Source organism: Vigna angularis, chromosome 10 (assembly GCF_016808095.1).
Source record: "Vigna angularis cultivar LongXiaoDou No.4 chromosome 10, ASM1680809v1, whole genome shotgun sequence".
Lineage (NCBI taxonomy): Eukaryota > Viridiplantae > Streptophyta > Magnoliopsida > Fabales > Fabaceae > Vigna > Vigna angularis.
Genome location: NC_068979.1, coordinates 21,238,036 through 21,264,901, shown reverse-complemented (window position 1 = coordinate 21,264,901; position 26,866 = coordinate 21,238,036). Strand labels below are relative to the sequence as shown.

The 26,866-nt window shown below is 37.5% G+C and overlaps 5 protein-coding genes across 10 annotated transcripts; 3 read left to right on the top strand and 2 right to left on the bottom strand.

The window, feature by feature from the left end:
- Nucleotides 1-6,335: 6,335 nt before the first annotated feature.
- On the bottom strand, nucleotides 6,336-7,178 carry LOC128194455 (lectin 9-like). The gene has a single exon (XM_052870094.1). It carries the CDS (start codon nucleotides 7,176-7,178, stop codon nucleotides 6,336-6,338), a length of 843 nt encoding a protein of 280 aa, XP_052726054.1.
- A 1,479-nt stretch (nucleotides 7,179-8,657) lies between these two features.
- On the top strand, nucleotides 8,658-9,573 carry LOC128194430 (lectin 5-like). The gene has a single exon (XM_052870030.1). It carries the CDS (start codon nucleotides 8,658-8,660, stop codon nucleotides 9,471-9,473), a length of 816 nt encoding a protein of 271 aa, XP_052725990.1. The 3' UTR covers nucleotides 9,474-9,573.
- Nucleotides 9,574-11,535: 1,962 nt separating this feature from the next.
- LOC108322838 (glutamate decarboxylase 5-like) lies at nucleotides 11,536-14,052 on the top strand. 6 transcript variants are annotated; one of them, XR_008245724.1, is made up of 4 exons: nucleotides 11,536-12,087; nucleotides 12,684-12,741; nucleotides 13,483-13,518; nucleotides 13,765-14,052. XR_008245724.1 is itself a non-coding variant. In XM_052869673.1 (4 exons), exons 1-4 carry the CDS (start codon nucleotides 12,018-12,020, stop codon nucleotides 13,902-13,904), a joined length of 381 nt encoding a protein of 126 aa, XP_052725633.1. In that variant the 5' UTR covers nucleotides 11,536-12,017; the 3' UTR covers nucleotides 13,905-14,052. The 6 variants fall into 6 exon arrangements, 2 of the variants coding, with proteins under 2 accessions (XP_052725633.1, XP_052725634.1); XR_008245721.1 differs by having other exon boundaries at nucleotides 13,656-14,052; XR_008245722.1 differs by having other exon boundaries at nucleotides 13,633-14,052.
- Nucleotides 14,053-19,338: 5,286 nt separating this feature from the next.
- LOC108323685 (lectin 5-like) lies at nucleotides 19,339-20,254 on the bottom strand. Its single transcript, XM_052870029.1, has one exon. It carries the CDS (start codon nucleotides 20,252-20,254, stop codon nucleotides 19,439-19,441), a length of 816 nt encoding a protein of 271 aa, XP_052725989.1. The 3' UTR covers nucleotides 19,339-19,438.
- Nucleotides 20,255-21,737: 1,483 nt separating this feature from the next.
- LOC108318671 (lectin 9) lies at nucleotides 21,738-22,580 on the top strand. The gene has a single exon (XM_017556152.1). It carries the CDS (start codon nucleotides 21,738-21,740, stop codon nucleotides 22,578-22,580), a length of 843 nt encoding a protein of 280 aa, XP_017411641.1.
- Nucleotides 22,581-26,866: the final 4,286 nt, after the last annotated feature.

Here is a 26,866-nt window from a genome sequence, read left to right as displayed (position 1 = left end):
CTTCCTGTATCTCACCTATATCACCCTGCACCTCCTATTAGATTGTTTTGCCCTTCATTTAATAAACTTCTGCACCAGTGATCATGTAAAATAATGGCTGTTGGTATAAACCCTGCACCCCTTCTTCGACTCTCACTTGTTATTGTGTTGTGTTGTTCGTGCGAGAGTTTTTGTGGTTATGCTTCCATTTTGTGGTGTTGTGGTGGCACGACGTTTGGTGGTGGTCCTAACTGTTGGGTATCAGTCATACAACACAAGCACACACAACTAAAATAAAGATGAGAAAATTTATAACTAACACAAGACCAAGGGCAAGGTCAAGAAAAATATTTACTAGATAGAAGAGATTACAACACCCTCTCTTTAGAGCAAGGAGGATACAAGTAATTTGGTGCATCTTACACCTTCCCTTACACCTCTATTTATATGCAAATGAGGGAGGGAAGTCTTTGCCCACTTTAGATGTGGGACTTCTAAGACAAACTTCTAACAATTCTCCCACTTGAAGATTTGATTGAATCAATCATGTCTTCACAATACTTTGCCTTCCTTGTCAGTTTCATGCTATGTTGCTGATAGACCATAAGAGGATCTACTCCATACAAACTTGTCAGTATTGACCGGCTTTGTCATAACATCTGCTAGGTTATCTTTGGTACAGATCTTTTCCAAATCTACATCTCCTTTCTCTACTACTTCTCGGACAAAATGATATTGAACCCCTATATGCTTTGTCCTGGAATGAAAGGTTGTATTTCTTGCAATGTGCAAAGCACTCTGACTGTCACAATATACAGTAATTTTGTTTTGCTTGTGCCCGAGTTCTTCCAATAACCTTTGAATCCAGATTGCTTCTTTGCATGCTTGAGTAGCTGCCATGTATTTAGCTTCTGTGGTGGATAGAGCTACAACAGTTTGTAGTTTAGATAACCAGCTTACCACCCCTCCTGCAAGTTTAAACACATAGCCTGTAGTAGATTTTCTTTTATCAAGATCACCTGCATAATCTGAGTCGACATAACCTCTGACAATAAATTCTGATCCTCCAAAACATAACGCAACATCTGAGGTTCCTTTGATGTATCTAAGGACCCTCTTAACAACATTCCAATGCTCTTCACCAGGATTTGCCATAAATCTACTAACCGCTCCCACTGCATGTGCAATGTCTGGTCTTGTACAAATCATGGCATACATTAGGCTTCCCACTACTGATGCATACGGAACTCGAGACATTTCCATCCTCTCTGCTTCATTGCTAGGACACATACTTGAGGATAATTTATAATTAACAGGAAGTGGGGTAGAAGTTGGCTTGCAATCTTGCATGTTGAAGCGCCGCAAGACCTTTCGAAAATAATTCTTTTGTGAAAGCCAAATCTTCCTGGTTTTTCTGTCTCGGTGAATTTGCATCCCTAAAATCTTGTTTGCAGGTCCCAAGTCCTTCATATCAAATTCCCTAGCCAATTGTGCCTTCAATTCTTGGACTCGAACTTTGTTGGAGCCTACCACCAACATATCATCCACGTACAACAGCAAAATGATGAAATCATTATCCTCAAAGCTCTTGTAGTACGTACAATGGTCTGAACTTAATCTGTTTTATCTGAGGCTAATAATGAAAGAATCAAATCTCTTATACCAACACCTTGGCGCCTGCTTTAAACCGTACAGAGATTTGGTCAACCTACAAACCAAGTTTTCTTTGCCTTGTTCTTCAAAACCTTCTGGTTGGAGCATATATATTTCTTCTTCAAGTTCTCCATGAAGAAAAGCAGTCTTTACATCTAACTGTTCCAGATGTAAATCATCTATAGCACACATTGCCAGCACTATTCTGATAGTGGTAAGTCTAACAACTGGTGAGAATATCTCGTTAAAATCAAGACCTTCTTTCCAATTGCTTTTCGACCTTTTGGAAGTTCAACAAGTTCCCATGTCTCGTTCCTATGTAAGGCTTCTATTTCTTCATGCATTGCTGTCATCCATTGAGAAACATCTGAACTCCTCAACGCTTCTTGAAAGGTTGAAGGTTCTCCTTCTTCAGTTAAGAGACAGTACGCATCATGGTTTGCCATAACATAGTCTGAGTGTCAAGATGGTTTCTTCATCAGACGTGTTGTTCGTCGAGCATCTTCATCATTGACCTCATTTGGTTCTTGTTCATCGTGCTCTGGTTCTGCTTCAGAGGAATCATTATCTTTTGACTTTTCCTCTATCTGTACTGAAGTAATGTCTATTGGTGTGCTGACATTTTTCTGCTCACTTTGCAATTTTTCTGCAAAAACTACATCCCTGCTAACAATAATCTTGTGGGCAGTGGGATCCCACAAGCGATACCCCTTAACATTGTCAGCATAACCCAAGAATATACATTTCCTAGATTTTGGGTCCAACTTTGTTCTTTCTTGGGAGTTGTACATCACGTACACAGGACAACCAAATACATGCAGAGAAGAGTAATCAGCTGGTTTTCCTTTCCACATTTCCATTGGTGTCTTTACACCAATTGCTGTTGATGGCGAGTGATTTATCAAATAGCAAGCAGTTTTGACTGCTTCTGCCCAGAAGGACTTGGCTAATCCTGCAGTTTTCAACATGGCCCTTGTCCTTTCTAGAAGAGTTCTATTCATCCGCTCTGCTACACCATTCTGTTGAGGTGTATGAGCAACTGTAAATTGCCTCTTAATACCTTCTTGCTTGTAGAATGCCAGAAAATCACCATCAGTATATTCTCCTCCATTATCTGTCCTCAAGCATTTGATCATTTTTCCAGTTTCAAGTTCCACCTGTGCTTTGAATTCCTTGAATACTGGAAACACATCTGACTTCTTCTTGATTGGGTACACCCATAATCTCCGGGAATAATCATCAATGAATGATACAAAATACTTTGCTCCTCCCATGGATATTTCTGGTGATTCCCAGACATCAGAATGGATTAAGTCAAGTATGTGCTTGCTTCTAGCAGTCACTTTAGCAAACTTCAATCTATGTTGCTTACTAGTCACACAGTGCTCACAAAACGGTAAGTTAACTGTTTTGAGCCCCGGCAGGAGATTATGATCAGCAAGAATTTTCAAGCCTCGTTCTGACATGTGACCAAGTCTGTAATGCCACATCATCGTTGCTTCTTCTTCTTTTGTTGTTGCAACTGATGCATCTGCTTCTTGCAACGTATCTCCCAACAACATGTATAGATTGACTACGATCTTCTCTGCTTTCATCACAATGAGGTTACCTTTCACCATTTTTAGGATTCCGCCTTCAATGTGAATTTTGCACCCAAGGTCATCCAATTGTCCAACAGACAAGAGGTTCTTCTTCAATCCCTTCACATGTCGAACTCCTTGAAGAGTGCGTATTGTACCATCATACATTTTTATTTTGACGGTACCAATCCCTCAAATTTCTAAGGCATGATCATTCCCCATGAACACAGATCCTCCTGAGACAGGTTCACAAGTGTGAAACCAATCTCGGTGTGAAGTCATATGCCATGTCGCGCCTGAGTCTACTATCCAGGCATCAGAAAGTTGTCTTCTGCCTTTAGAACTAACTTCTGCTTCACTATACAGGATTTCTCCATCTTCAGAAGTTTTTGCAACACAACCTTGAGAGCTTGATGCTTCGAAGTTCTTTCCTCCACTCTTCTTGTGCCAACAATCTTTTTTCAGATGCCCCCTCATGCCACAATTGTAGCATTTAAAATTCTTTCTTCCTCGAGACTTTGATCTACCATGATTTTGACTCCCACTGGAGCCACATTCCGTTGATCTTCCTCTCATCATCGTTAAATCTTCTACTTGCTTCGAACTTTCTGTCCTGTCTTCCTTATTCTTTCGCCTGGATTCTTCTTCAAGAATAGCTCCAGCAACATCATCAAAGGATAAACGACCAACAATGTTGTTATTTGTAATGTTGATGATGAGTTGATCATATGAATCTGGTAAACTCTGAAGTAGTAGCTCTGCACGTTCATTTTCTACTATGTTGAAATCTGACGCGGTGAGCTGAGCAAATAATGTATTCAGATTGTTGATGTGTTCCGTCACTGGCGTGAACTCACTCATTCGAAGAGTATAGAGTTTTCTTTTTAAGAAAATTCTGGTGTGAAGTGACTTGACCTCGTACAGTTTAATGAGAGTATCCCAAATCTCCTTTGTAGTCTTCTTCTCTGCTATACTAGACAGAACTGAATCTGCCATTGCTAGGTGCAAATTGGCAATCGCGTTGTCATCCATCTCTTTCCATTTTTCATCAGAAATTTCTGCACGTCTGTCTTCAATTGCATCCAGACAGTTGTCTTTTCTCAAAATTGCCCTTATCTTCAGTTTCCACAAGGAAAAATTATTTCCGTTGAACTTTTCTATCTCAAATTTTGCTGTCATGGTTTCACTCTTGAACCGACTTATGCACTTCTCACTATGAATAGTATTGTCTACTGGTACGGTACAGGTAGACTGTGAAGTAAAGCACCAAGAAGTTCCCAGGAAAGAGAGGTGGGTCACAAACGGACACTCTTAAGTACCAAGTCTTTCCTAGCCAGAACTTTCTCAGACCGCACTTTCACACTACCAAACGTTTCCAGTAATAACTCTTTTCTGATGCGGAAGATCGGATTAAACCGCAACCACAGAGCATACTCAGAATTTTACCAATACTATTCTAATGACAATAGCAGCGGAATACAAACCGAAAGCTCTGATACCACTGTTGGGTATCAGTCATACAACACAAGCACACACAACTAAAATAAAGATGAGAAAATTTATAACTAACACAAGACCAAGGGCAAGGTCAAGAAAAATATTTACTAGATAGAAGAGATTACAACACCCTCTCTTTAGAGCAAGGAGGATACAAGTAATTTGGTGCATCTTACACCTTCCCTTACACCTTTATTTATATGCAAATGAGGGAGGGAAGTCTTTGCCCACTTTAGATGTGGGACTTCTAAGACAAACTTCTAACACTAACTTGTTGGTAATATTGGGAGTGGTCCCAGAGGTTGGTGGTGGGTGTTGTGTTTCGTGGGAAGAAGGAGGCGGTGAAGCCAGGTAAGAACTGAGCTTTGGATACAGTTAACTGACGTTCGAAATGCGGTTAAGGGATTGCGGTTCGAACTCCCATTAAGGATTGTCGAACTTCAAGGTTCGAACACCGGTTAAGAATCATCGAATTTCAAGTTACGACAGAATCTTAATCGGTGTTCGAACTTCGACAAGCCTTACAAAGATGGTGTTATTAAGACAATGCAATCGAGGGTTGCAGAAGGAGCAACAGATTTTGAAGAGACCCTTTTTTGCCATGTTTATCACACCTCCAACCAAGGCATTGCATAGCTGATCAAATTTGAGCCATGCCCCATTTGGATATACCTTTTTGCCGCTGATGCTAAGGAGCTAGATTTTGGAAGAAGCTCAGTGGACTTGAGTGAGCTGATAAGAGAATCCACTGAGAAAAACCAATAAGGCACCCGGGTGAAACAATGGGACACAAGCTTTGGCCTATCTTTGAAGGCAAAAGGAGGAGAACTTGTTCTCAAACTGGTTCCAGAATGGAGAAAGATGGAGGAATTGATATATACAATAATCAAGTGGACATCAAAGATAAAAAGTTCTCACTTTATTTTTTTTGAACTCAAATTTATATGAGTTTATTTATTAATAATGTATGGTCACTAACCTTTTATTTGTAGACATGTTTATCTGATATATTAATAACATGAATGAAAGACAAACTTTTGACCACAGGAGCAAGATGTTATGATTTAATTGTGATGTAATGTAGTTATAATTTTATCAAACGCGCGATAACAAAATTACAATTGAAATTCACTTGAAAGAATTAGTGTATTAAAAGTACATATAGTGGATAATTTTATAAATTAGTTTTTTCAACTGTCGAAATTGTTTAAATAGTGCATTAACTATTATTTTTAGTTATTTAATTTTTAAAAATTTAACAGTTTAGTTTTTACTAAAAATAGTTCGATAATTTGTATTTTAGTTCAGTTAATTAGCTTTTTTACTTAAAATACCATAATACCATAATAACTCTACGTGATTTTCCCTTTTTCTTCATAAATGCTGGGCTATCTCATTAACTTTATATTGGTTGAAGTTTTAAAGAAACCATACGTAATACAAGCTGGTTAGCGAAGAGAAGAACACCAAGGATTAAACAAGAGAGGAAGACAAGTTATGAATGGAAGAAACCAATCAAGCAAACCAAGAAACATTAAATTAAAAATTTGACACAATCTAGGAATGAAAACGTTTGATTATAATGAAAGCTAATGGTCAATCTGCTTGAACTGACAGTGACTGGATCTACAAGGCTGCTTCGAAAACCCAGTTAAGAACGTCATGTGTTTCAACCAAATCACCGGTGGCGGCAGAGAAACCAACTCTGATCCATTCAGGCAAAACAGTTCTCAAATCAACAGTAGTAGAGACAGTGGCATTCCTATTGTCCCCAGGGTAAGCCACAAACACACTCAAATGCTTGGACTCAGAGTTATAGTTTATGCTCGCATGTGCCACAGCATTATCCGGTTCAAGTTCACTTGGCCATGCTACAGTTGCCACTGACTTAATGGAGTCAACATCAATTCCAATGTGAGGAGACTGAGAAGGTGAGTTGGGATCCCAGTCATTGGTATAACTATCAAACTCAATCGCCACTATTTGGTTTTTGGAAGTATCCAATGCAGTTTCTGGGCTGAAAAGTCCAAGATACCCTCCGCTCGAGTTTCTAGGTAAGTGAAGGTCGGCTGGTGCAAGAAAGAAGGCAAAACCATCAGCATGAAGGGTTGAGCCATTAGGGTTCACGACAAAGGAGAAACCAGAGCTGAAGTCCGCCAGGTTTCCATTGTTTTTGTCCCAGAGGTGTATTGGTGTGATATGCACTGCTCGACCAACACTGTGAGGAACTGGCTTTCCAAGTTGGTCGGTGTTGGTTAACCTTAGAACCCCACCAGATATTGAGGCATTTCCCAATAATCCTATGTTTATATCATCTTCCTCGAAAAAAGAGAAGCCGAAGGAAATGGTTTCGTAGGCGGACAGCGGGGATGCTTGTGCGCTGTGATGTTGAAGCAGGAGGAAAGGGACGAGGAATTTGATAAGTAGAATGGTAAGAGGACTTAGAGATTTTGAGTTTGGGAAAGCCATTGTGTGATGCAGGAAGCAATAATGTGAGGAATGAAGTTACATATAGGCCTCTTTGGCCAGCTAAGAATGTAGGTTGGAATCAAGTTCCCATATACGGCACCCAAGTGACATATACTGCCGTTTGCCAATGGAAAATCCGAGGAAATTCTATAAAAATTTTATTATATAAGTCCATATATAACATGATAGTCTGCAAAACTTTGGATATCTCTCTTTCTAAAACGATCAGGGTATAACAAAGAGAGTTTGAGGAATATGCTCCTGCATTTTGGTAATGTTTGCAAAATGCATGATCCCGTTGTCTTTGGCCATTTCTTTTAAAACAAAATAGAAGTCATCAGTGTATATATGGTATTTGGTAACACCTAGTTTATGTCATATTTAACTAGCCTTCCACATAAAAAGAAATTGTTATCTCTGTAAACTATAGCAAAGTTCAAGAATATCCAAATATTCCATTATATGTTACAAGATTTCAAGTACACTTCCATAGTGCTCATATATAAAGTGATAAATAAAATATATTTGAAGCAAGGATTTCATTGGTTGAGCCGAATAGGATTAATTCTGAACGATTTTTCTTAGAGAAGTTTATCTTTTTCTTGTTTTCGTAATTTTTCGAAGAATTTTCATACATTTTAAAGAAAATAGAGTTTTGGGGATTGATCACCGATGTACAGTTCGTTTATTTAAGCTTTAAGATATATTTAATAGTCTTTGCGAAATTATTACTTATAATTTATCGTCTATACGGTTCAATGGGAGAGAACACTTTTAGATGCTATCTTGAAGCTAAATCCATCAGTGCCACCTTACACCAGTGCCGTTTTAAAGGCGGTGAAGAATCTGCTTCTTGAATTCTTCGTGTTGAATTAAAAAAAATAAAAAAGCTTCTTTTGAAGTTATAGGAATGCATACTCCAGAGATCTAGTGTGAACATTGCATTATTTAATATGGAACCTTTATGTAGGGAACTGCCAAATTTAGTTTACTGCACTGAACCACATATGTGTAAAATATTAATCAGTAGCCTTTACCAATTATACATACATATATATATATATATATATATATATATATATATAGATATACAGACACACACAACTGTGATATCTTATTAGTCGATAATAACAAGGCATGCATAAGTGGTTTGCTTGGCCGGATAATGAATAGTTTAACAGTGTTATGAGCCATATGTTGGTAATTGAAAATGTATACATAATTGATTAATTAATTATTGATTGAAACACATGAAATCTGTCGAATTGAAGGACAGGGATATCTCGGACAACGTTCCTCGCTCTTTTCGCCTAGGTTTGACGACGGCAAAACTATGTAGTTTGCCTACACAGTCCAAATTAATAATGAATTTTTTTAGTTATTTTTCTGAAAGCCCTGCAAAACCGAGGCGTATAAGTAGGTAGATGCATGCCTGGTTATGAGCATCCTCACAAATCATTCAGAACAAGAAACACTACAATGGCTTCAACTCAAAACCCTTTCACTGTTTTCCTTATGCTCTCAGTCTTTTGCCTCTCGCTAATCTCCACAGTCAAATCAGACTCGTTTTCTTTCAACCTACCCAGTTTTGAGCCGGGTGTTAGAAGCGTACTAGTGGGTGATGATGCCAAGACAGTAGATGGAGTGTTACAACTCACCAACAAGGACACAAGCGGCAATCCAACTCAAGAAAGCGTTGGCCTGGCAGCATACTTTGGACCACTTCATCTCTCTGACGCAAAAACTGGAAGACTCGCAGACTTCGACACCGAGTTCTCCTTCGTTGTCAACACACATCGTGCGTCACTGCACGGCGACGGCTTCACCTTCTTTCTTGCATCAGTCGACTTTGATTTCCCTGACAACTCCACCGGTGGCTTCCTCGGACTTTTCAACTCCGAAACAGCATTCAACACCTCTTTAAACCAAGTGGTTGCTGTTGAGTTTGATAGCTTTGCAAATGAATGGGACCCCAACTTCCCACAGTCTGATTCTCCTCACATAGGAATTGACATTAATTCCATTAGGTCCGTGGCAACTGCCCCATGGCCACTTGATATTCAACAAGGATCAATTGGAAAGGCACGCATAAGCTATCAATCTTCCGCCAAAATATTGAGTGTCTCGGTGGCTTATTCAGATAGTTCTGTGAGTCCGAACACCGTTGTTTTATCGTATCCCATCAATTTAGGGACTGTTTTGTCAGAGTGGGTCCTGATCGGTTTCTCTGGTACCACCGGTGACTTGGTTGAAACACACGACATTCTTTCCTGGTCTTTCAATTCCTTCTTGTAAAACAGTCCAGTCGGTGGCAGAAGAGAATAAAGTGCTTGACTAGACAAAGATGACGCTCTTTCATGGTTTGATGGGTGTTGTTACGAACTCTTGTGATGTTTCTGTTTCCGAATTCCCCAATAAATTTTTTCGATAAGTTCAATTTATGATTAATATTTGTTTGCATGGAAGCTTCTCATATAATAAATCTGTTTTAGTCGATCAATATCTATGCACACTTTTATTTCTTTTCCCTGTTACTTTATAAAAAATGTATGATGAATTGAAAGTTTCACGTTAAGAAAAATATAAATAATATGTAAATAGAAAGATTTGCAAATTTATTATTTTAAAATTTTAGGTTCTACCTCGTCATAATAAGACTTTACAATTATGGTTAGTTCAACATTAGTCATAGTATATCTAAATCCCTAATTTATGTCTTGTTTCAAAAGTAGTTCACACAGTCCTCTTCTGTTTTTCGTTTTCCAATCCTCATGCATAGTCTCTCATTTCTCTTTTTTTTGTCTTCGACACGCTATTATCTCCCAGAAGCCGTTGACATGTTGTCTCCTACACGCTATCGTCGTGTTCACTTTGATCTCTACCTTTTCCCAAGAACTCCTATCATAAATCCTAAAAATTAAATAATTATTTAAAATCGGATAGGGTCTATGGCAGCGGTTGCTATTGGAATCGCTAATATAAATCATTTTATGCTTCGATTCCTAAATGAATCGCTGCCATAGGTCGAATTTTACATACTACTTTCTGCCCCGAACCCTAAGTTCTGAGACTTAGTTTACATACTACTTCCTATGTCTCCACTGCCTCAACCCACACCTGTCGGCACCCCAACCTATGTCAACTTTCGTCGCCTTAGCCTATACGACATAGTTGCTTGTCATGAAAAGGGCCTTTACTATAACTGTGACAAGCTATTTACCTCATCCTACCGTTGCAAGGGAAAAATTTTCCTTATAACTACCGACGATATTAACATCCCTGGTAGGATGCCACGTGTAAAAGATAATAAAAAGTTTCACCATGCAAAAAATATAAAAATGTTTTCTTCGTGTACTCAAAATTATTTTTAAATTATCATCATGGAAGAAAAACGCAAACTCAAACGATGTCCTTACAACAAATGAAAACTTGAATCATATTCTTTACAAAAACAATGAGTCTGAAAAGAAAATTAAAACACCAAGATGACTAAAAATCCCAAAGTAATTAATTTCTCGTCTCACACCAGTCTACTGCACTCTAGTCTCATCTGCAACACCATCTACTCCTGTACAAGTACGATCATCGTAGGAAGAAACGACAACCACAACATGCAAGGGTGAGCAACCAGAAACAACCTCATAACATATAACACAGTATAACAACATTATACTCAGACTACAACAAGTCACCACATCATATCTCAACACAGAAACAACATCACAACCAAACCATTTATAAGCCAATGTTGTTTCCTTACACTTTGTCGTTTCAACCTGTTTCGTAAAACAAGACGATTTGAGTCGTCCTCCATTGCAACTTTAGGCCTATCTCCCTGACTCATCAAGGACTAACGAGTCAAAACACTGACACTACACGCATCGGTGCACTATACTCAGCGCGAGCCGAATTTTTTGGACAAGACATCCAACCCTTTCTTTGCTCGCATAGGAGGAAGGGTGACACTCGAATCTCTATCTCCACGCGAGACCCAGCCTCCTTATCATTTCGCAATATGAAAAACTCTCACATCCTACGAATTACAAGGAAAATACATAGTTTATACTTACATTACAATTTCATACACATTCTCATTAATATGCATCAACCACTACAAAAAAAATGATATATAGTAGAGGTTTTTTTTCGGAGGTTATAAAAAACCTCCGCAAATTGACATGATTTGAAATGATTATGCTTAACAGTGTAAATGACAATAATTGTGGCGGTTTTAATTTCTTATTTAGGAGGTTTATAACATCTTCAATTATAAAACTTTTTTTTGCCTTTCCAACTTTTTTATATCTCTTCCCTCTTTATATTTTACACGTAATTATCTTTTCCCCAATTCCAAAAACATGTATGCCTCCAAAATTTTCGACTTTTCTTCTCCCCTCCCAAATTTCCCACTCCCTTCCTCCTCTCAAAATTTCACAATCGTTCTTCCCTCTCGAGGCTTCTTAAAATCATCGCATTCCCTTTCTTCCTTTCTTTGTTCTTCCATTTCGCTCACGATAATTCTTTAGTTTCGAATTAGGGTTCCTAAGAGTTCTTCGTCGACTCCTCCTGCGCAACTCTGGAACAACATTCTGACGACATCGAGTTCTACGCCGACTCCTCCTATGAACTCCAATGAAAGCTCGTCCAAGCCGCTATCGCCGTTGACTCCTCCAGCGACGTTCAGTCCTCTTACTCTCCTCTTCTTGTATAGCTAACACGAAAGAGAGAGAAGCAAATGGAGAAGGTTTTGGAACAACAACACAGGAAAAGGAAGAAGAGAGAGTTAGGGTTTTATCGATTAACTCAAAAAATGGAGAAGAGAAGGGAAAATCAGGGGAAATGAATACTGTCGATCGTGATTCTCACCAGCGGAAGAGGTATAAACACTATAAGGTTTGGGTTAGGAAAGGTGAGATTTGAGACTTGGTTCTGTGGTCTTGTTAATAATTGGTGAAGTTGGTGTCATTTCTCAGATTTGTTAGAATCAATCATAGATTCTTTTACAATGTTGCTCTATCAAATGAATTCATTTTGCAATGTTTGTGTTTCCTTTGTGTAATGCATTAATCATTGATGTAAGAACCAACCTTTGTAATTTATAATACATAATTAATTTCAGAAATCGTTTAATGTTAACACTGTTTTTCATATCAATATCTAACCATTTAGTTTGTATTGAAAAGAAATACATTATAATAACAGACAGACATTTGGTGTAAATGGAACTCCTTTCTTGAGCTCCCTTTTTCATAATTTGCTCCTCTATTATAATAGATATAGAATCTTCATATGCTGCTAATGATTTTTTCTTACATAGAGAGGAGAGGATAGTGAGTTCTCCATAACAAAAGTATAAAATAGATGACAATAAAGATGAATAATAATTAAAGAAAAGCTACCTATGTTCTGTAAAACAAACAATTGAATTAGAAATCCAATTTTGCATGCTTATAAATGTTGGACTGTAATCTCTTTTCTTTACTCATTCATAACTGGATTTTTTAGGTTCAAGGAGCTTCTGATACTGGTGGACACTTGCCAAGCCTCTACTCTGTTCTTCCAGGTCTCATTTTTTTATTTTAATAATTCTTGCGAGCTCCTATGCCAATTCTTATGAAATAATAATATGTGGTTTTGAGTATTCGTTGTGCATAATTAATCATCACTCATCATATTAGTACATAATGTTAGCTTTAGAGTTGATATTTGTCCAAGTCTAATGCATGCCTCATGTTCATTATTAGATGTATTTTGTTGAATGATGTTGTTGCCGTTAGTGGATGGGTTGGGATATAAAGAAGTCTGAAATTCAATTCCTCATATTTCTTTGCTATCAGACTGTTTAGCTCCTGTTAAAAGGACCTATATTAACAATGTTCAAGTACAGGTAAAGAGATTATGTTCTAAATGGTTTTCCTTCTTTATAAATGATTACTTTGCTTTCAGTCTTGAGCATCTTTGTGCCAATCACATAATTTTAATCAAAGCATATTAGCAACTTTTCTATACCGAGGGATTTGGTTTTAACTGATTGTTACATTTTTCCCCACTTTAACATCATGTCATTGAACTACAAAGAATATGAATTTAGCACTTTTCTAGTTTTGTTACTTCTTGTCTAGGTTTTATCTTTCTAGATTAAATCAATACTTTTAGTATTGTCTATGTCTATTCATTATTTATGGTAGTAGGAGAAACAAGCAGTAGAAGAGATTTTATTTTCCATAATTTTTTTGGTTCTATATTAGCTTGAGATAAAGTTTGAAAGAGTATATAAATGGAATCAATCTTCATTGTTTTGTAGATGAACATATCGATAATGGAGAACTTGGGCAAAATGGTATGATGTAGAGCTTTTGTCTGTCATGACAAATGGTGTTTATATTTGGAATATGAAACATGTATTATATTTTTTTGGTGTGACTTGCTCAATAATTTTTTTCACTCTCTCTAGTGTTGTATTTTGAATGGAAACAGAACCGGTGCGTGAACATGATAGCACATTTGTTCCATGCTAAAATTGGAGAAGATGGAAATGTTGTTGGAGTAAGAACTGTTGGCTTATCAGAAGTTATGATGTTGGCAGGACTTGCATTCGAGAAGTGGCAGAACAAGCATAAGGCAAAGAGACTTGAGGCATCAAACCTATCTTTGGTGCTACATCTTGGATTGAGGAAACCATGCCTTGATTGTCCTTTATCTTGGAAGTTTATGATATTGTTTTAGGATAAAACTATACTTAGTTTATTATGAATTGGGTAACATTTCTTTCTTTGTAACTATTTCTGCAATAGGATTACCTTGACTTCTAGCCTATCCTTCTGTAACATACAATTGTTTCTCAATTTATTTTTTTAAATTCCTTCCTACTCAGGGGTTTAAGTTCTATGGTATCAATTTTTTATTCAGAGGAATCATATTTGTTTGGTATTTAATAATTTAAAAATAAATTAAATTTACTTAATTTTGAAATTAAAAAAAAAGAAGAAAAGAAAGAAATTGGTGAAAATAGGTAGTTATTATATATTTTAATAATCATTAAACAAAAAACGATATTATATATTTTAATAATCATCAAATAAAAAAACTGACAAAAAATATAGAAAACTTGTGATCAAATAGTTGAAAATAAAGGAGGTTAAAACCCCCACAAAGTAATAGTCAATAACAGAGGAGGTTTTTACCCTCCGCAGAAAAACCTCCGCAAATTGAACGTGATACCAGGGGTCGCAAAAAACCCCCGCAGATAGTTTGTGGCAACTCAAACTGCGGCGGTTTGAAAAACCCCCGAAATTTATTTTGCGGAGGGTGAAAACCCCCACAAATCGAAAAAAAAACCTCTTCTAAATAACCTTTTTTTTGTAGTGAACCAATCCAAATAATTAGTTTTAAAACACTAAAACTAAATACTTTTTTTAATTAACCAATACTAAAAACAAATTACAACAAAACCACAAGTGGAACCCACATGGGTCTACCAAGCTCATCAACTAATTCAAAAGTAGATACTTAAGTGAGACACCTTTACCCAGTAGAAAAAGAAATAAACAAAACACCTACCAAACTAGTTACGGGTCCTACAAGGCCAAATCATTTTATTTTCCTTTCTATAGCACCCCAAATAGTGACTAATTTTTTGAAGACTAGAGCACACGTGAAAACCCCTTGAGAACACTTTATCATCATTAATAACACTTTTATTTTTCTTGAAACTCCATGGGTCCCACCCCAAAAGTAAGAACCCTAACCTTATCAAAATACACACCAGCAACCCCTATACTTGCTTTTCTCTCTGCACAAAATTCGTTATTTCACTCAAAACATTAGCAATTTTCTTCAATTTCACTTGACGAGGGACCCACGTTACTTAATACACTCCAAAAGCAAAATGCTCTCACCTTTCCATTGCACATAAAACTCTTAACTTGCATTTCCTCCACTTTGTTCTACATGAAAACCCGTCTTGCCAAACTCAAAACTTTCTTTTCTAATTACGTAAAAAGCGTCCCTGATTTTTGTCTAATTATTTTTCTCTCACCACTACCCATTATTTTTCAGATAATTCCATTTCCACTTATATTTCATCTTCCTTTTTCTCACACAGCCACTATCTTGAACCCTTCCAACGCTTACCCTAATATAACCAAGAACCTCCTCTAACCTAGAACCTCCTCTGGAACAACAACATTACCTCTATAAGCTACTAGGGTACGAGTACACGGTTCATTACAAGACAAGTCCTCACAATGTTGTTGTGGATGACCTCTCTAGACTCCTGGATGTTTCCTCTAGTATGGGTTATGCCATTTTCATGTCTAATTTCATTTTTATGGATCAGTTGAAACAATATGTGGCTGCTGGTTCTGCTTACACTACATTACTTTTATGTATTCAAACTGACCTTACTGCTGTTCCTCACTATAAGTTGCATAACGGATTGGTTTTTTTCAAAAATTATTTATGGTTGGACCCTAGTAATACCTTCCGCCTCAAGCTTATTGACAAATACCTCTTTACTCCAATTGGTGGCCACATAGGCATAACCAAAATTGTTACTTGATTGTTGGCAAATTTTTATTGGCATGGACTCCGTAAAGATGTTAAAATTTCATCCAACAATTTTCTAAATGCCAACAAGTGAAGTTTGATACGCCAATTAGCTGGTCTTTTGCAACCTTTTTCTTGTACCTACGCTTGGTATTTTGATCGTTCTTTTGTCCACTCCAATCCTTACTAGTGGTCCAAGTACATGGCTTCGGCTGAATGATCATATAACACTTCTACTCACTCTTCCACCAGGTGCTCGCCCTTCCATATCATTTACAACAAGCCAACTCTGTATATCCTTAATTACTTATTGGGTTCATCCTCCGTGTTGGCATCACACCAAACACTATTAGGACAATTGTAGTGAAAACTCCTCAAAGCACAAGCCACTATGAAACATTATGCTAATACCAAACGTCGTGACATGTCATATGATGTGGCTAGTGCTATTAAAATGGGTTGGAACTCATAAGTCAACCTGGACAACCACGGGTTCGAGCGAGGTTTGATTGAAAAACAATATGAAATTTCAATACCGGCCAATTTTGAGCCCGGCTCACCCGGGTTGAAACCGTGGTGAGCCAGGTTAGCCCACCTGGATTGCACCCGTGGTGAGCTGGGTTGCCTCACCAGTCCACCTAATTATTATTTTGTGTTTCAATATTATTAGTCAACACTCTTTTTAATTGTATTTTAGTTGAGGATAAAGAAGAAGATATATTGTAGTGTAATAGACAAACCAACCCATATGAGTGTGGTTACTATGTAATGAATTTGATAACGATAATTATTCGTGTCTATATTACAAGTGGCTCAAAAATAGTATTGTTTGCATTTAATAAAAAAAATTCTTCATCGTTTGGAAATCATATATACTAATTAAATTCATTGTGTTCTATGTAGAAATTCAAGACTCTTGTTCCCGTTCTCGACTTGTCCATCAATTTCATAAGGAAAGACCTTGCCATAGGTCGAATTTTATTTAAAATGTTTTTTTAATGTAAAGGTTTATGGCCTCGATTTGATCTAGAACTGATATCATATACCATTTTCTACCTCAATTTTTATCACAACCGTTGTCTAAAGTTTGCCTTTTTTTTAAATGTGGTTTTGTTTCTGTGACATCCTACGTCACAAAAATCACTGAAACAAACCTGCATAATATATAAAATATGTACATCACAAATACAAACCAAAATATATTTTTTTATAAAATAGAGAATTATAACCATATATATTTCACATAAACTCAAATTTTCATATTCTAATGTACATAATATTATAACCTAACATTTACATACTATTGTACAAATATATTATATATTTGGCAAGATCTTTCCTTATGAAATTGATGGACAAGTCGAGAACGGGAACTAGAGTCTTGAATTTCTACATAGAACACAATGAATTTAATTAGTATATATGATTTTTAAATGATGAAGAATTTTTTTTATTAAATGCAAATAATATTATTTTGGAGCCACTTGTAATATAGACACGAATGATTATCGTTATCCAATTCATTACATAGTAACCACACTCATATGGACTGGTTTGTCTATTACACTACAATATATCATCACAATAATAATCAATTATCTCAAGGGGTTTTCACGTGTGCTCTAGTCTTCAAAAAATTAGTCACTATTTGGGGTGCTATAGAAAGGAAAATAAAATGATTTGGCCTTGTAGGACCCGTAACTAGTTTGGTAGGTGTTTTGTTTATTTCTTTTTCTACTGGGTAAAGGTGTCTCACTTAAGTATCTACTTTTGAATTAGTTGATGAGCTTGGTAGACCCATGTGGGTTCCACTTGTGGTTTTGTTGTAATTTGTTTTTAGTATTGGTTAATTAAAAAAAGTATTTAGTTTTAGTGTTTTAAAACTAATTATTTGGATTGGTTGATGCATATTAATGAGAATGTGTATGAAATTGTAATGTAAGTATAAACTATGTATTTTCCTTGTAATTCGTAGGATGTGAGAGTTTTTCATATTGCGAAATGATAAGGAGGCTGGGTCTCGCGTGGAGATAGAGATTCGAGTGTCACCCTTCCTCCTATGCGAGCAAAGAAAGGGTTGGATGTCTTGTCCAAAAAATTCGGCTCGCGCTGAGTATAGTGCACCGGTGCGTGTAGTGTCAGTGTTTTGACTCGTTAGTCCTTGATGAGTCAGGGAGATAGGCCTAAAGTTGCAATGGAGGACGACTCAAATCGTCTTGTTTTACGAAACAGGTTGAAACGACAAAGTGTAAGGAAACAACATTGGCTTATAAATGGTTTGGTTGTGATGTTGTTTCTGTGTTGAGATATGATGTGGTGACTTGTTGTAGTCTGAGTATAATGTTGTTATACTGTGTTATATGTTATGAGGTTGTTTCTGGTTGCTCACCCTTGCATGTTGTGGTTGTCGTTTCTTCCTACGATGATCGTACTTGTACAGGAGTAGATGGTGTTGCAGATGAGACTAGAGTGCAGTAGACTGGTGTGAGACGAGAAATTAATTACTTTGGGATTTTTAGTCATCTTGGTGTTTTAATTTTCTTTTCAGACTCATTGTTTTTGTAAAGAATATGATTCAAGTTTTCATTTGTTGTAAGGACATCGTTTGAGTTTGCGTTTTTCTTCCATGATGATAATTTAAAAATAATTTTGAGTACACGAAGAAAACATTTTTATATTTTTTGCATGGTGAAACTTTTTATTATCTTTTACACGTGGCATCCTACCAGGGATGTTAATATCGTCGGTAGTTATAAGGAAAATTTTTCCCTTGCAACGGTAGGATGAGGTAAATAGCTTGTCACAGTTATAGTAAAGGCCCTTTTCATGACAAGCAACTATGTCGTCTAGGCTAAGGCGACGAAAGTTGACATAGGTTGGGGTGCCGACAGGTGTGGGTTGAGGCAGTGGAGACATAGGAAGTAGTATGTAAACTAAGTCTCAGAACTTAGGGTTCGGGGCAGAAAGTAGTATGTAAAATTCGACCTATGGCAGCGATTCATTTAGGAATCGAAGCATAAAATGATTTATATTAGCGATTCCAATAGCAACCGCTGCCATAGACCCTATCCGATTTTAAATAATTATTTAATTTTTAGGATTTATGATAGGAGTTCTTGGGAAAAGGTAGAGATCAAAGTGAACACGACGATAGCGTGTAGGAGACAACATGTCAACGGCTTCTGGGAGATAATAGCGTGTCGAAGACAAAAAAAAGAGAAATGAGAGACTATGCATGAGGATTGGAAAACGAAAAACAGAAGAGGACTGTGTGAACTACTTTTGAAACAAGACATAAATTAGGGATTTAGATATACTATGACTAATGTTGAACTAACCATAATTGTAAAGTCTTATTATGACGAGGTAGAACCTAAAATTTTAAAATAATAAATTTGCAAATCTTTCTATTTACATATTATTTATATTTTTCTTAACGTGAAACTTTCAATTCATCATACATTTTTTATAAAGTAACAGGGAAAAGAAATAAAAGTGTGCATAGATATTGATCGACTAAAACAGATTTATTATATGAGAAGCTTCCATGCAAACAAATATTAATCATAAATTGAACTTATCGAAAAAATTTATTGGGGAATTCGGAAACAGAAACATCACAAGAGTTCGTAACAACACCCATCAAACCATGAAAGAGCGTCATCTTTGTCTAGTCAAGCACTTTATTCTCTTCTGCCACCGACTGGACTGTTTTACAAGAAGGAATTGAAAGACCAGGAAAGAATGTCGTGTGTTTCAACCAAGTCACCGGTGGTACCAGAGAAACCGATCAGGACCCACTCTGACAAAACAGTCCCTAAATTGATGGGATACGATAAAACAACGGTGTTCGGACTCACAGAACTATCTGAATAAGCCACCGAGACACTCAATATTTTGGCGGAAGATTGATAGCTTATGCGTGCCTTTCCAATTGATCCTTGTTGAATATCAAGTGGCCATGGGGCAGTTGCCACGGACCTAATGGAATTAATGTCAATTCCTATGTGAGGAGAATCAGACTGTGGGAAGTTGGGGTCCCATTCATTTGCAAAGCTATCAAACTCAACAGCAACCACTTGGTTTAAAGAGGTGTTGAATGCTGTTTCGGAGTTGAAAAGTCCGAGGAAGCCACCGGTGGAGTTGTCAGGGAAATCAAAGTCGACTGATGCAAGAAAGAAGGTGAAGCCGTCGCCGTGCAGTGACGCACGATGTGTGTTGACAACGAAGGAGAACTCGGTGTCGAAGTCTGCGAGTCTTCCAGTTTTTGCGTCAGAGAGATGAAGTGGTCCAAAGTATGCTGCCAGGCCAACGCTTTCTTGAGTTGGATTGCCGCTTGTGTCCTTGTTGGTGAGTTGTAACACTCCATCTACTGTCTTGGCATCATCACCCACTAGTACGCTTCTAACACCCGGCTCAAAACTGGGTAGGTTGAAAGAAAACGAGTCTGATTTGACTGTGGAGATTAGCGAGAGGCAAAAGACTGAGAGCATAAGGAAAACAGTGAAAGGGTTTTGAGTTGAAGCCATTGTAGTGTTTCTTGTTCTGAATGATTTGTGAGGATGCTCATAACCAGGCATGCATCTACCTACTTATACGCCTCGGTTTTGCAGGGCTTTCAGAAAAATAACTAAAAAAATTCATTATTAATTTGGACTGTGTAGGCAAACTACATAGTTTTGCCGTCGTCAAACCTAGGCGAAAAGAGCGAGGAACGTTGTCCGAGATATCCCTGTCCTTCAATTCGACAGATTTCATGTGTTTCAATCAATAATTAATTAATCAATTATGTATACATTTTCAATTACCAACATATGGCTCATAACACTGTTAAACTATTCATTATCCGGCCAAGCAAACCACTTATGCATGCCTTGTTATTATCGACTAATAAGATATCACAGTTGTGTGTGTCTGTATATCTATATATATATATATATATATATATATATATATATATATGTATGTATAATTGGTAAAGGCTACTGATTAATATTTTACACATATGTGGTTCAGTGCAGTAAACTAAATTTGGCAGTTCCCTACATAAAGGTTCCATATTAAATAATGCAATGTTCACACTAGATCTCTGGAGTATGCATTCCTATAACTTCAAAAGAAGCTTTTTTATTTTTTTTAATTCAACACGAAGAATTCAAGAAGCAGATTCTTCACCGCCTTTAAAACGGCACTGGTGTAAGGTGGCACTGATGGATTTAGCTTCAAGATAGCATCTAAAAGTGTTCTCTCCCATTGAACCGTATAGACGATAAATTATAAGTAATAATTTCGCAAAGACTATTAAATATATCTTAAAGCTTAAATAAACGAACTGTACATCGGTGATCAATCCCCAAAACTCTATTTTCTTTAAAATGTATGAAAATTCTTCGAAAAATTACGAAAACAAGAAAAAGATAAACTTCTCTAAGAAAAATCGTTCAGAATTAATCCTATTCGGCTCAACCAATGAAATCCTTGCTTCAAATATATTTTATTTATCACTTTATATATGAGCACTATGGAAGTGTACTTGAAATCTTGTAACATATAATGGAATATTTGGATATTCTTGAACTTTGCTATAGTTTACAGAGATAACAATTTCTTTTTATGTGGAAGGCTAGTTAAATATGACATAAACTAGGTGTTACCAAATACCATATATACACTGATGACTTCTATTTTGTTTTAAAAGAAATGGCCAAAGACAACGGGATCATGCATTTTGCAAACATTACCAAAATGCAGGAGCATATTCCTCAAACTCTCTTTGTTATACCCTGATCGTTTTAGAAAGAGAGATATCCAAAGTTTTGCAGACTATCATGTTATATATGGACTTATATAATAAAATTTTTATAGAATTTCCTCGGATTTTCCATTGGCAAACGGCAGTATATGTCACTTGGGTGCCGTATATGGGAACTTGATTCCAACCTACATTCTTAGCTGGCCAAAGAGGCCTATATGTAACTTCATTCCTCACATTATTGCTTCCTGCATCACACAATGGCTTTCCCAAACTCAAAATCTCTAAGTCCTCTTACCATTCTACTTATCAAATTCCTCGTCCCTTTCCTCCTGCTTCAACATCACAGCGCACAAGCATCCCCGCTGTCCGCCTACGAAACCATTTCCTTCGGCTTCTCTTTTTTCGAGGAAGATGATATAAACATAGGATTATTGGGAAATGCCTCAATATCTGGTGGGGTTCTAAGGTTAACCAACACCGACCAACTTGGAAAGCCAGTTCCTCACAGTGTTGGTCGAGCAGTGCATATCACACCAATACACCTCTGGGACAAAAACAATGGAAACCTGGCGGACTTCAGCTCTGGTTTCTCCTTTGTCGTGAACCCTAATGGCTCAACCCTTCATGCTGATGGTTTTGCCTTCTTTCTTGCACCAGCCGACCTTCACTTACCTAGAAACTCGAGCGGAGGGTATCTTGGACTTTTCAGCCCAGAAACTGCATTGGATACTTCCAAAAACCAAATAGTGGCGATTGAGTTTGATAGTTATACCAATGACTGGGATCCCAACTCACCTTCTCAGTCTCCTCACATTGGAATTGATGTTGACTCCATTAAGTCAGTGGCAACTGTAGCATGGCCAAGTGAACTTGAACCGGATAATGCTGTGGCACATGCGAGCATAAACTATAACTCTGAGTCCAAGCATTTGAGTGTGTTTGTGGCTTACCCTGGGGACAATAGGAATGCCACTGTCTCTACTACTGTTGATTTGAGAACTGTTTTGCCTGAATGGATCAGAGTTGGTTTCTCTGCCGCCACCGGTGATTTGGTTGAAACACATGACGTTCTTAACTGGGTTTTCGAAGCAGCCTTGTAGATCCAGTCACTGTCAGTTCAAGCAGATTGACCATTAGCTTTCATTATAATCAAACGTTTTCATTCCTAGATTGTGTCAAATTTTTAATTTAATGTTTCTTGGTTTGCTTGATTGGTTTCTTCCATTCATAACTTGTCTTCCTCTCTTGTTTAATCCTTGGTGTTCTTCTCTTCGCTAACCAGCTTGTATTACGTATGGTTTTTTTAAAACTTCAACCAATATAAAGTTAATGAGATATTTAATATATGAACTATCATTTCATGCCCAGCATTTATGAAGAAAAAGGGAAAATTTCACGTTTTAATATTGTTCATCTTGGGAATTCTTTAATTTTATTTCTGGTTACTCAGCCGAGTGTATTGTTGTAGACTTGTAAAGCTCTTCTGTTCTTATTGTTATTTTGTTTCCATGTTTAGATGTTTACGAGCATTCACTACGGTGGGAAAGATGTAACCATGAATTTTGGTGAAGGGGAGACTTATAAAAAAGTTTTTGGCCCCATTTTTATTTATCTTAACTCTTGTCCAAACAAAGCTCGGTTTCGGTCTCTGTGGTCAGATGCCGTAAAACAGGTGCTTATATCATTACCCTTAACAACATTCCCTTGTGTTTGCTTAATAAACATGATTTAGGTGCAGTGATTAATTTACAATGTATGGTTTTTCTTTGATCTATCAGTTATTCAAAGAAGTGAGAAGATGGCCTTATGATTTCGTTGGATCGAAAGATTTCATTCCACCCAATCAACGGGGAATAGTGTCAGGAAAACTACAGGTCCAAGATCGGTATAAGCCAACGACTTACTTAGATGCATTTAAATTGTTTTCTAACATATATAGAATATCTTACAAAGAAAATCGTAATAATTCTTGCTTTAGAATAAGGAAAGCTCAACCTGCTAAAAATGCTTACGTTGGACTAGCTTTGCCTGGAAATGCAGGATCATGGCAGAAAGAATGTAAGGTACAATATATGAGTTTGAAAATGTTGTACCTGGACTCAAACTGATAGAAATGGACACTTCTTAATTGAAAATGCTGTACCTGGAGATTACAAATTATATGCATTGGTTCCTGGTTTTATTGGAGATTATGTATATCCAACAAAGATTTCCATCAGACCAGGTAAAGTATCTTTGTCTCTTATTTATGTTAAATATAGAATAGTTTATATGCATGTTATTTTTGAAGAAATTTAAAACATTAACCCTTATAACTCGCTATTTAGACAACGAATATTGTGTAATGTACTTGTAGGGTCAAACATAAAGTTGCACTCACTTGTATATTATCCTCCAAGAAATGGTCCAACTCTTTAGGAAATTGGGATCCCTGATCGCTCAGCTGCAGAATTCTGTGTACCAGACCCTAACCCTGGGTTCAGAAACAAACTATACCCCAACAATGGCCTAGACAAGTTAACCAAAACTAATTATCAACAATGTTTTAACTTCTATTATATATGCAATCACTTTTTCAGTTTTTCAAAGTATTTGTACTGTGACAGGTTTAGGCAATACGGCTTGTGGACACGTTACAGTGAGTTATATCCAAAATGCGATCTCACTTACACAGTCGGTGTTTCAGACTATAATAAGGATTGGTTTTTTGCTCGAGTTACCAGGTAATGTCTATAACTTGTAGAATTTTCTGTAATTGTCATCACGAGTTTTCTCCTGAGTTACTCTGATGTATGCAAGAGCACAGAAGAAAAAACATTCATGCCAACCACATGGCAGATTCGATTCCACCTTCAAAATATCACAAAGGGAGGAAACTACACACTACAATTGGCGACTTGAAAAGTACTGTCACGAGAAAATTTAACAGGAACACAAAGAGAAGTAGAGAATTTTCAGAGAGGAAAGTAATTTCTGCATAAAGTCTGCCCTCCTCTTTCATTAACAATGTGCTATATAACATGCATTTTTTGGCATAACTGTTTGACATGGAGAAAAATTAAAAAAAAAGTAAATAAGCAAGATTCCTTCCCCATCATGTCCTCGTAACACAATTTCCCTTTGTGCTGAGACCAGGACGCGTCACAACAAAATCAGAAAAACGTTGAGGCAAACGTGATGCTCTGTGTGGCCTTCCTTCATGTGTTGTGACCTCAACTGAGTCTTGTGGGGTCCCCTCAATTGTTTCAGTGATTATACCAATAGAGTCCCTAGTATTAGTGAGAGGTATTGGGTTATCAATCCTAACATCTCCCCCCGGTTCGAGTAACACCTTGTCCTCAAGATGGAATTGGTCTTTGAACTGTGACCATGGTTCCCAACTAGCTTCTTCTAGGGGCATGCCTTGCCACTGGACTAGGACCAGAATACGCGAATCCGCAGAAGATGAATCCTGTTTCCAATCAATAATGGCAGTGGGTTCTAGAACTGGTTGGTTATCATGAATCTCTGATGGTAATTGGAGAGGAGAAGAAGGAAGGGGTCCCTTATGAGGTCGTAACAGACAGACATGGAATACATTGTGTATTTTTACTGTTGCGGGCAATGCCAACTTATAAGCTACTTCACCGATCTTGTTGGTAATTTGGAATGGCCCAAAATATCGCTTCTACAATTTACTCGAAGATGAGCCAGTGACAGAGACTTGACGACGAGGTCGCAAATGAACATAGACCCATTCACCAACGTTGAAATGGAGATCACGTCGAGAGGAGTCAGCCCAATGCTTCATTGATTCTTGGGCTTTCTTTAAGTTGGAACTGAGCTTGCGTAAAATTTCTTCACGAGAAGAGAGTTCATACTGTACTGCAGCGTTAGAAGTGTCAAAAGTGATGATTTTAGGCAATGTTGGTGGTGGAAAGCCGAACATAATCTCAAAAGGAGTGAATCCCGTAGAGGAGTTGAAAGAGGTATTGAAGTTCCACTCTGCCCAAGCTAGGAATTTGCCCCATTGAGATGGTTTGTCATGAACGAAGCAACGTAAGTACTGTTGCAACACTTTGTTTGCCACCTCGGTTTGCCCATCAGTTTAGGATGGTAAGTTGTTGACATTCGAAGCTTAGTGCCATTCAAACGAAAGAGCTCCCGCCAAAATTTGCTAAGAAAAATCGGATCGCGATCCGAAGTGAGGCTGTGAGGGATGCCATGATGTTTACAGACAATATTGATGAACAACTCAGCAACTGATAAGGCTGTGAAGGATCGGGGAAGCAGACCAAAGTGAGCCCCCTTTGAGAAACGGTCAACCACCACTAAGATTGTTGTGAAACCTTTATATGATGGAAGACCCACAATAAAATCCAAAGAGAGGTCCTCCCAGCAATGCGAAGGTGGTGGTATTGGTTGCAAAAGGCCTGGAGTTCGCTGAGTAGGAATCTTTGTCTATTGGCAAACTGAGCACTTGGCTTAAAAATCCTGAACATCCTTACGAGTAGTCCTCCAATAGAATTGAGCTACTAACCTTCTAAGTGTGCGAGCAACACCCGTATGCCCATCCATTGGTGTTGAGTGGAATTCATAGAGGAGTAAGGGAATAAAAGGATTGGAGGAAGGTAGCCATATCTTGTTCTTGAAGGTGATGAAATCCTGGTGAACTGTGTAGTGAGGAAAATCACTTGGTGCAGTAGAGATTTTACCCTTAAGATCCTGAAATTCATCATTCGCAGTAAGGGAATATTTAAGGGCATCCAGGAAGTCAAGCTGAGGAATGGTCATGACCATCAAGGAACTCTCGGTAACATCAGTACGAGAGAGGGCATCAGAAGCAATGTTAGATTTTCCTGCACGATATTGGATTTCGAAGTCATAGCCAAGCAACTTAAAAAGATATTTCTGTTGCTCTGGGGTGAGGACAGTCTGATGCATAAGTTCCTTGATGGAACACTGATCTGTTTGGATTATGAAATGGCGGCCAAGCAGGTATTGACGCCACTTCTGGATAACAGATGTGATTGCACATAATTCTCTTACATATGTGGATGAGTTGCGCAATTTGGGACAAAACTGCTTGCTGAAATAAGCGATTGGGTGACTCTCCTGAGATAAAACTGCACCCATTCCCACACCTGAAGCATTAGTTTGAATAACAAATGTGGATTCAAAATTAGGGATCGCCAGTACAGGTTCCTATAAGAGTATTTGCTTGAGCTTTTTGAAAGCAGATTGGGCCTCATCGTTCCAAAGGAATGCGCCTTTTTTTAATAGCTCGGTCAAAGGATGAGCGATGGAGGCATATCCATGGACGAATTTTCTGTAGAATCCAGTAAGGCCCAAGAAGCCTTAGAGCGATTTGATCGTAGTAGGTTTAGTCCAAGTGCGAACTGCTTCG